Below are 11,120 nucleotides of genomic sequence, written 5' to 3' on the forward strand. Positions count from 1 at the left end.
ACCCATGTGTAATGCTGAACAGTGATTGATCAACTGACAAGAGGTTATGCTGTTACTGAACTTTGCAGAGCTGATATGGCTGCAGTGTTTACTGAATATCAGAAGTTAACTTGTGGACTAACCAGTTATGACAAATCAATATGTTTTTGTTGTCATTGATTGGAACCATTTGTGATCCGCCTCTTTCCTCTGAGTGGAAGCTGAGAAGTTGGGTTGTTATGGCGATTGTGGAAACAGACTTGCCAGGATGTCCACGGAAACTAAGTGTAACCATAACAACAAGGGAACTCTCCTCCTAAATGCTGCTGTGTTTAAGACCCTTGAGAAACACAAACACGCATACACCCACTGGCTAATGGCCAGTAAGACATGAAGCCCACACCCAAGAAAGTTTTTTCTGACATCAATAAACCACACATGACATATTCATGATTTTTGCATTCTTTAAAGCCACAGTCTATACATATACCACAGATGATGAGTCCATTCGAACACTTATTTACTATCCTAACAACTAGAATCACAGGGAGTTGGAGAAAGCAGAGAAAGGCAAAGAAGGGCAAGATGAACAAAGTATATTTCCCAGCCCAGGTTATTTTAGGATGGAATAAAAGTTTCTGAGAAGGATGTTTCGGGAGATTTTCAGATTCAAGATAAAGGCAAGTTAAGACAGAAGGAGCTCCAGATGGAAGCAGCTCACTAAGAAATGGGGAAATAGACACAGGCAGCATGACAGTGACAGAGATGGAGATTAAAGCTGGGGTAGGTAATCTTGCTCAGAGACTGGTTCCTCATCTCAATAGTCTACATTTTGTAATCATGAACAATAAGAAATGTAGCTAGACCCCTTGGTTTACAGTAAATCTGTAAAAGCTCTGACCAATGACAATGTTCGGGCCGAATTGAAGTTGTTCATTAAGCTTCTTCTCCCGGCTCTCCTCCTCCTCCTCCCGCAGCACATACCTGATCTCCACACCCTGCATATAAATAACGTGTTAGGATGAAAATACAGAGTAGTGAAGAAGAAACTCGGAAGGCAAACATGGCTGAGAAAATGCAGGAAGAATTTCCTGATCCAGCTCGGTTTATTTGCCTCCTCCCGCTAAACAGCCGAGAAAGAGAAAATCGTAGGTGGAAAAAGCTGCAAACTAGAAAAGCCTTCGGAGAGCACAAACCTCCGCAACAGCCTTTAAGAAATTCCTGGATCTAAACGGTGATCTGGATCAACACCAAAATCAAGTCAGTTCTTCTTTTTCACATTTCCAACAACTCCTGAAAATTCCAATAAAATCCATCCATAACTTTTTGAGTTATCTTGAACAAAAACAGACAGATGACAAAACACTTAACCCAAAACTACACAACTGCAAAACACGCCCACTCGCTCTGTCTTTATTATTCCCCATAACCTCTTCCAAGCTGAGACTATTTAGATCAACATGCTTTGTAATACTTCACTGATGTGTAAATAATTTTCTCATCATGAAAAAAAGCAATTAAAAGGACACCATCATCCATCACCAAGGGGTATCGCCGATCCTTCGCACTTAATCCTGCTGAGTTTCTCGCCTATCGCTTCCTGCCCTACTTGCCCGCCCTTATTGTACAGCAAAGTTTTCTTTCTCATTTCCGCTTTAATTTTGGTCTCACATACAATATTCCACACAGAATTATCTGCTGGCAGTGAGTGAAGAGGTAGGAATCGTATAACACAAACTGTACACACCAGCGTACAGCAGCGAGTTGATGTTTATGACGAACCTCCCACCTACATCAGAATCCCTGCAACATCCTCATCATGACTTAGCTATCAGTTTTACCAGAGGGAGTGAAAATGAAGAGTGGAGGCGAAGAATGAAAAAGGAATCCTCTCCCCTGCACCCCAACAACGGATTTGGCATGTTGTTCCAGCACATAGAGCAGCCAGTGTTTTTCAAACTTCTGATTAAAATCATTAGTTTGGAGTCGAACTGCAAGCTTACAAAAGCAATACTAAAAGTCTGACAGAGAACTAATGTGAGCACAGGTCAAAGAATGAAAACAGACATGTACAAGTATGAAGAAGTTATCTGTAACTAGCTAAACGAAGGACAAGCTGGTTGTTGTAAGCTTGTTGCTGGGCAACATGGAAAATATTACACTTTGCTTATTTGTAATATGTAAATATATGTAATATAAAAAATAGTAGCAGTCAATATTAGCAAAGACAAAATGCCACCAGAGTAAACTATTTTTTCTTTACTCTGTTTATCTTGTTCATTGCTGCAGAACCGAAGGTCCGCATCCTCAATCAGAGTTCTTTGGTACAAGAAGTGTCAGACGGACTGGTTGCTCGTCTATTTCATGATTAACCGGCATATAGACATAAATAACCCCACTCCTTATTATGAGCAAGAATCACCAATAAACTTGTAACACATCAGCTTGTTTTTTTAGAACTGGTAGATGCAGGAGAACTTGGGAGAAACTGCATACAGCCAAATAGAGAAGAATTTAAAAGTGGGGTACAAATCCTGGAAAAACGGTTCAAAGAAGCTACAAACCTTCCTTCAGACTACCCTCTGAAGCCACTCCTCCAACGCACAGAAACAGCTACTTTTGCACCAGGGCGACTGACGGGAGAAGGACCAATCGCAGTTGAGTTTGATAGACATATCATCCAATCATGTAAAAACTGGTCTATTAGTCATGCATGTCTCCATATCCTGTATATGAGGCTCATCAGAGTCAAATCTACTTTCCATTCCCAGATTCAGAACTAAACTAGTTTTAATGGTCCTCCAGCGTGGAACAATTCTCCATTTGATTCTAGAGTCATTTAGCAACTGCTTTTCTCCAAAGCGACTTACATCTGAGAGTGAATTAACTCCCAGAAACCTGCAGGTCAACTGAAACTCAATTGTTTATTCCTTACCCTATAACATTTACTTAATGTATTTTATATATTTTACGTTATTCTCTTTTTCTTTTTTTTAATTTCTTTTAAAGTTTGTTTTTAATGCTTCTTGAATCCATGTTTTTATGTAAAGCACTTTGAATTGTCTTGTACATGAAATGTGCTTTACAAATAAATTATACAGATAAACTTATATAAATAAAAGTGACCTTTAAAGACAAATGGTAGCTCAGACAAACAGCGGTCAGTGAAACACAAAAAACATGGGAATGTGTGATTGAAGGCTTCTCCACTTCCACAGTCCTGAATATCATAATGGGGATAGATAATATTTTTCATTCCCTGAAGGAGAAATATGTACTTTGCTACCATGTCAGAGAAAACACACACAACCTGTGGTTTGAGGACTGATGAACAAGAACTCCCTCGCAATCGTATCATTTTCCTGGTTAATCAAACATCTTAGCCCTTGAATTCAATTTTACTAAATAAATAATTCATGTGGAGTTTGTTTATTTTGCATATGGTCCAGGCATACATGCATAGATATGCTCCATGCACTTCCTCCTGCAAATCCTATGGTAAAGCTTGCCCACACAAAGATTTATATGCTAAAAAACTCAGCCAAGCATGCTTATACACATTCATAATAGTGTCCAATTACAGCCATAAATATAACACAATGATCTAAATTTCTATTTCAAACTCTAGTTTTACAATAAGAATGATTCAGATTAGGACACTTTGCCTCAAAGAGGTCAATAAGTTAGCCACCAACATTCATAAATATAAACTAAAAGTCAAAGAAGCAATACGAAAGTTTTTAGCTAAAGCATTTAAGTCAAATAATGTAAAATAATAATAATCAGAGTGAAGTTTGCATGTGAACATGCATGTTCATCCTTATGTATGCCTTATGTATCCTTATGTGGGATCTCTTACCAATTAAATGTTTTTCTCCTGAGGATAGCTTTTATTACAGTAGCAATGATTAAAGCTATCAATCTATGTTACCAATCACTAAAAGCTATTATATGTAGCTAAATGTTTAAGTGGGACTGTTTAATATTTTCTAAGTTGAAATCTAGTAGATATCAGTGACCATCAGCTGTAGATGGACACCCAAATGGCAGACTAATGCGAGAAGAAATCAATTTTTTTAAACTGATATTAAAGGATGTATTTAGTTAAACTCCATGATTTAACCCATAAAGACCCAGCTCATGAAAAACTGAACCAATAAGTCCAATTATTATTATTAGATATGTCAAAATTTTCTGGTGTCCGTTAAGGGACAGAAGACAGAAATCAGATTGTCTTCCACGTGATTTTGAGCGAAGTTTGTACCATAAAGTGATGCCAAATGTCTACGGAACTGTATTGTATGTGTCATGCTGGGTTCTTATGGGTTAAACTGAGAATTGTGGCATTCATTTTTCATTTACACTTCATGCAGCTTCCTAGCTGCTTTTGTTGTACCTCCAGACAAGTGCTTAGAAATATTTTCCATTTCTCCATTCCAGTGTCCACGAGACTTAAATGGGGCATGATCTGCATGGTCTCCCTAACAGCTGCCTGTTACTCTGCAGTTACATCCTCTGTAAAGACTACATTACAGAAACAGAGACAGAGTCCTGACAACCAGACCAGTATCTGTGAGAGCTGCTTAAGCTTTTCAGATGAGAGAAAGAGCCAGTAAGACCCGAGAACGGTTTCCCACCTCAGCAAAGGGAGTTGAAAGAACTGCAGAACACAACACACAAGCTTTTAGAACAAAAAAGGACTAAATTAATAAAGAGATTCTGTGTGAAGTGTGGTTGTTAATTCACTGCTTTGAGTTGTGATTAGAAGGCAACATTCCCTCCCTGAGGAAAAGAGGAGGGAAAGGCTTAGTGAAGAAGGATGGGGCAGATGCAAAAGAAGTCAGCTTGATTTGTAGGTTCATTTTTACAGGCAATGTGGAAAATTGTGCAGGGAAGACTTTATAAATAAATCTATATATTTATTTTTAATTAAGTATATACATAATTATTTGTCTGCAGAAAAGTCCCAGTCAAACAGGGATTGAACACATGACTTTCTAACATACTGTATAAAGGTTCTGGTGGCAGCAGTGGGCATTAAATGAGTTAGTCCGCCATTGAGTTGTGGGATAATGTTTGCTTTGATGGGACTATATAACTTTTTCTAAGTTAAGCTCTTAAAATGAACCTAGAGTGAATCATAATGTCGATTTGCAAACCACCAACTTTCAAATGAAGACTTATTTCTTGCTTTTAAAAATGTTAAAAGGACAAAAGATTTCAACTTTGAAGGTGAAAGAATTATTTTTTCTACAACCAGAAACATTTATTTTACAGTTTCCTGCTTACATACATAATGTTAAATGAATATGACCCAAATCAGGTTAAAAGAGTCAAACAAGAAAAGTATGTCCTGATGTGTGTGTTTAATTTAATTCGCAATGTTATGCTATTTTGGATTTACAGATTTTAACCTCCTGTCTTACGACTGTCGTTAGGCAGGTCAGGGAAAATTGTAGAACATGACACAATGATGTTTCAAGGTTTTGTTAAAGTAGCAGCAAGTGTTTATGATTTAAAATGTAACATTTGAAAAAAATAGAAAGTCCAACACAAAGACAATACAAACAAGAGCCAGAAAGGTCATTAATGTGTAATTAAAAGTGCCCAACAGAGTGCACCGTAGGCTGGGAAGAGCTCTGATCAAGATGCCAACCCTTACTTTTCTAACTGGGTCTCTTCAAAGGCAATGACACAGAAGAGACAGAAGAGCAAAAACAGAAAACAGCCTTCTCACAGAGTACAAGACGCATTGGTCAAGTGTTACTGTCCTCTCCATAGATGTGTGTATTGATTTTATGTTGTATCTGACATTACTGACCAAACAATATTAAAGATCTGGATGTGTTTTGTGTGTTTTTCATTTGTTTGTTTGCTTTTTATGTAAACATTTTAGGCAGATGACTGTGAGTCCTATAATCCTGCTAAGTTGTGAATTTTATTCTAAAACCACTGCTTTGGACCAAGTCCAGTTTCAGTTTTGAATGTCACTGTACTTTCTGGCGTTTAGAACATTTGATTAAAGACGAACTGCTGTGGCTGGTAAAGATTCAACGCTTTAGCAGGGGCATTTCATAACGAGTGTGTCTGATGTGAGATATCTGTTCATTTGTCCATCTGCCTGTGTGTGTTCGGTGTAATGTGTGAGTGTGAGAACTGAGTGCTGTGCAGTGCTGCCCTGGGGGAGGTAAAACTGCATTCAGGAACCTCTATGGGCGCCACAAAGCTGCATTCATCCAGCTGAATAGCTGTTTTCTACAACCAGGCACTAGTCATCCCAACTCCATTGGAAAGCCTCTATGAGTTACCACTCTCCCTGCCTTGGTATGCAAGGCCTTATCCAGCAAAATCACAAATGGTTGGATTAACAAAGGCCACAGAACACATTTTTATGACAACACCAATGGGACATGTAACAAGTTTCAAAGGAGGAAGGTTTTCAGATTTTTCCATGTATCTAATTACAGATAACCAATTAGTTCAATATCTTATATTATCAAACTGAACAGTCATGACTTGACTTTGTTATAAACATGATTTACTGTCACTCTGAAGACAAAGTGTAGGCCTTTATAGCCATAGCAATTTGCATTTGATGTGGCAATTTGCCCATGACTGCATGATAGAAAAAACCTGATGAGGTCAGAAAGTGATTCTTTAGTTTACACAGAGAAAATCTGTCAAGTTAGACCATTTTAAATAATCTAATGTTACAAACTGTCAAGTAAAAAAACAGTATGGAAGGGTTTTCCTATTGTTTTTTGTTCTTGTTTAGATTTTCTAAAATAATCTTTAATTCTCCAGACAACATACATTTAAAAGATTCAGGAAGTACCTTTCCTCTCTTTTTTTTTTTTTTTTTTTTTTGTTTTTTTTAAACAATGTCACAACATTGATTGTTGTGCCTTGTAAACATTCATATGTGACACAGTCTATCAGGAGCAGGGGCCTTTTCACACTTCTGCACTGTCAGATTATGGTACTGGTGTCCTTACAACATGTCCGTTACACTTTGCTCTACAAAACCTATTAAACAGCAGTAAAAGAGAGTAAATCACGAAGCGACAGCGAGCAGCAAGAACAAAATAACACTTACAAAAAAAAAAGCAAAAGGAAAAACAAAAAACAAAGAAGGCCTCTCATTCAAATTCTGCTAATGTCTCGTTCCAATTAACAGAGTGCCAGAGTCATGATTCCCCACATTGACTTCCTGTCAGCAGAGTCCTGTTCCCTCCCACTGCAGATATCGGGTGTAGAGTTTCGCCTAATCGGTCAGTCAGAGAGGCCCAGGCAGCTGTCAATCGATACCATTTGGACGGGGGGGGGGGCTGCTTCACTTTCAATACTAATGCTAATTTTTGTGTAAATTCTGATAGTTTTTTTACACCAAGTCTCACCGACATGGGTGGTCAAAACCCATTAAATAAAAAAAATGTTTAATCATTTAACAGAATGTCTTCATTAGACACCTGAAATCTCAGTTATAAAAGCAGCTGCAGTCAAGCTGTGTTATCATGAAGTTGTCTGCCCAGGTTATTCGCCCAATTAAAGAGTCGAGAAGCTGAAGAGTCAAGATTTCCAGAAGAACTCACTTTGTTAAGGATGTAGCCTACATGAACCCAAGAAGAAAAAACATACAGTGCAAATCAAAGTAATTAGACATGCATATACAACCCTAAAATATAATCATATCAAGATTATTGTTTAACTTTAGATGTTATTGTTTGAATATGCCAGAAATAATCTGACAGAAGCACCAGATGTGGCAAGCCACCACAATTCCTGGTGTTCTGTCACCATGATAGTTGCAAAAGGTTCCAAGTGTCCATTTTACTTTCAGTCAAGACAGTTTACAGCCTTTCAGTTTACTGCTGAACTTATTGCTGAAGCTAAATAACCAGCAGGCTTTTTTTACTTGTGCAACATTTAAAACATTTAAAATATCTATCCACTCAGCAAGGGCAGATTGGAAAAAGATAAATCTTTAAATGTTATGATCAGTAACAAAAGCAAAGGGTGTGGGGTGAATAATACACAAAAAGTTAATAATGGATTATTGGCTAGCAGCCCCTAAATAACCAATTGTCATCTGAAAAAGTTCACCTTCATCACACTGCAATACAATACGGACTAATAAATCACTGCTGTCCTGTTGTCTGTCACCTGTCCAGTCCACTAACATAGCACTCTGTTCCCCTTGCTACATCCTTTTCACCTTTTCCATGACTAATATATATATATATGTATATATATATATATGTGTGTGTATATATATATATATATATATATATATATATATATATATATATATATATATATATATATATATATATATATTCACATATATATACATACATGCCCACATTACAGCATCTTATTTGAACTTAAGTTATGATAGTCTTCTGTATAGCTCCTGCATCACATCATAGAGATTAGAAATGCCATAATGAAAACACCACAATGATAATGCTGTTATAGATTGTGAAATATTTCAGAACCTAAAGGTTGGTTAGTCCAACTTAAATTACACCAGTTATCAGTCACACTTCACACACACATATGGGACTATGATGGACAGTGTTTATGAAAGAGCCCCACTGCGAGTGCTGTGAAGTCTCGCTGCAGTTCAACACAACATCCCCTCCAAAGTAAAGCATTTCTGCTCGTTCACCGTGAAGTCTTCCGTGTCGCAGAGAAAGCTGAAAGCAGCTCAGTAACAGCATTTAAACGGTTCCAAGTTACTAAAAGAAGGCGTAAACATTAAAGACTGTCACTTAGACATGATTTAGTGTTTTTGTTTTGTTTTTTTGTTTTTTTATCTAGCTTGTCCCTTTTCAGTGTGACAAAAGCTCTGGCTCGGACATCAGATCTTTGTTATTACTCACCGACGCCGATTTTCTCCTCCTCCGTCGGCGTCCACATGATGTCCCGCTGCACACAGAGCAAAATCCCCAACAAAGTATGGTCACCCGATGCGGAGCTTCATGGAAATCCCACCGAGGTGTCGCCCAGTGAGGAGGAGAGCCGATGGAGAAAAGTTTAACTCTGGATGATGGGAGGCAAAAAAAAAAAGAAAAATGTTTGGGTGTCTAGGTCGAAAATAGTTTAAATGATGGATGTAGTTGGATGTAGGACATTTTATCCCATCAGGTTGGCGGTGACGCATGGAGCGACGTTTCTGTCCATCTCTGCTGGTGTACTGCGCTCTGTTGGCGCAAACCTCAGAAGAAATCCGCTAAACAGGCGTCACCGCGATATCAGACGAAACGGGAGTCTACTACTTCCACAGGGGTGGGCACTATCAGCCCAGGTAAGGGCTTACCCGGTGCTGTTTACGAGACTTGAATATTTCAAAGATTTCTTCGGACCATTAAGAGCGCAAAAATACTAAAAACAGAAGAAGAAAAAAAAACAGGGAGGGGGATAAAAAAAAAAAATGTTTTTGCTAAGTTTGGTCAAGCCTCTCGCCTTGCATAAATCTCCATTTCAATTCGTGCCTTGAATCTTCTTCTTTGTTAGGTTTGTTAGGCTTTGTGCACGTTTGCGTTCTGCAATTCCGAAAGCAAACATCAGTTTAAGATCAGGCGAGTTAGGAGCCTGTGATGGAGTGGGTTCCGTGGTCAGAGGGAGATAGCAGCGTTTGAGTGGGTGAGTGTGTGTCCGCGGCCCCATCCCATCATTAAAGGGTTTCACGAGTGACATGACGCAATAAGAAAATTGCTACATACATCAGACAAGCCTTCTTAATATATATGCAAGACTGCCAGACGCCTTCACTCTGACGCACTGGTCAAAAGGCAGATAATAGACTGCTGAGGCATTCAGAGGGGGGTGCCATGCACAGAACAAGCTGGTTTATCACGTAAATCCAAATAAAAGTCAGTGAAAACCTTACATGACTCAGGTCCTAAGTACATAACACCACAGTGAAATTATTTTCAGTAGCCTGACAGATGAACATGCGTCAACATGTTGCGTTAAAGGAAGAGCATTAAAAAGTTTTGTTATATTCTGCCACCTTGTGGATATTTCTGAGAAACACTTCAATGGCTTTGCGTGGTGCATTATTGCAGTGTTTCTCAATCCAGCTCCTCAGAACCAACTGCCCTTCATGTCGTATTTGTGTTCCTGTCAGGGCAGGATTAAAAGTGCAGAGGCCCCTGGGTCCAGATTGTTCCACTTCCGTTCCCTAACACAACATTGTGAAAATTGTGAATGATACACTGTGTAACGACATTTCTAACATCTCTCAGCCAGTGGTACCAACAGAAATACACTAGACACTGTGGTGTAACTATCTGGCTTTTATGTAAATTTTGTTTCATGTCCAAACTGCTGGTGTTTGCCCTACGTGGAGCCCTGGACCGGCCTGTCCCCACAATGCCCATTGGATAATCCGGCCTTGGTTCCGACTGTAACACACCTGGTTTAGGTGAATGAACGGCCTCCTCAAGTTCTTTGTTACTGTGTTGACGTCTTTTCCTTTCATTCAGGTGTGTTAAAGATGGGTCACCTTTAAAACATGCAGTGCTGTATTTTTTCTGAAAGTGAAATTTTAGAAAAGCTTTTTTTTAATCAGTTAAATGATTTAATTTAAGCATCAGTCCAGCTTTTAGACTAATCATCGCACTTAGATGACCTTTGTCAAAGTTTTAATTGACCTCATGTGTAACTTAGAAACAAGAAAAGTCTCAGTAGTGGTTTTTAATAGACCAAACTGAATCGTTTCATACTGTCTTCAAAGCATGGTTGGCATATCTGGTAGGGTCTTTAATTAGTCTGTTTAATTAGCCATCATATCTTAGCAATAGACTTGTTTATATGTATAAGTATGAATAAATGTCAAGGCTTGATTTTAGGTTCTGTTGTTTTCTCTATATAAGAGATTAAAATCCCGCTGGGAGGCTTTGATCACTCAGAGCCAGTTATTGAAAATTAAGTCCATGTCACACAGACAAGTTTTGTTTGTTTTTTTTGTTTTTTTATAAATCATCTGGACATTTTGTTCAAATGGTATCTGAGCTTTGGTAGTCCAAAAAACCTGAAATTTCCAAACCGGATACCAAAATGAATAAATAAGGGTAATCAAAATCTGTTATCCAATACTGTAACACATATATTCTTTTTTTTTTTTTAAAGAA

General features: G+C 38.2%; 1 protein-coding gene across 4 annotated transcripts in view; it reads right to left on the reverse strand.

Moving 5' to 3' along the window:
- The window catches only part of LOC306756848 (dedicator of cytokinesis protein 3-like), a gene marked incomplete at both ends in the record, with an annotated part of 190,548 nt that extends 181,647 nt beyond the window's left edge, over positions 1-8,901 (reverse strand). For all 4 annotated transcript variants that reach the window (XM_079241741.1, XM_079241740.1, XM_079241742.1 and 1 more), the window contains one exon: positions 8,865-8,901. In XM_079241741.1, the coding sequence (XP_079097867.1) occupies positions 8,865-8,901 (37 nt within the window). The remainder of the gene's footprint in view (positions 1-8,864) is intronic.
- Between the last annotated feature and the right edge of the window lie 2,219 nt (positions 8,902-11,120).

The sequence above is a fragment of the Telmatherina bonti genome (genome assembly GCF_933228915.1).
Source record: "Telmatherina bonti genome assembly, chromosome: 6".
NCBI classification, from domain to species: Eukaryota; Metazoa; Chordata; class Actinopteri; order Atheriniformes; family Telmatherinidae; genus Telmatherina; species Telmatherina bonti.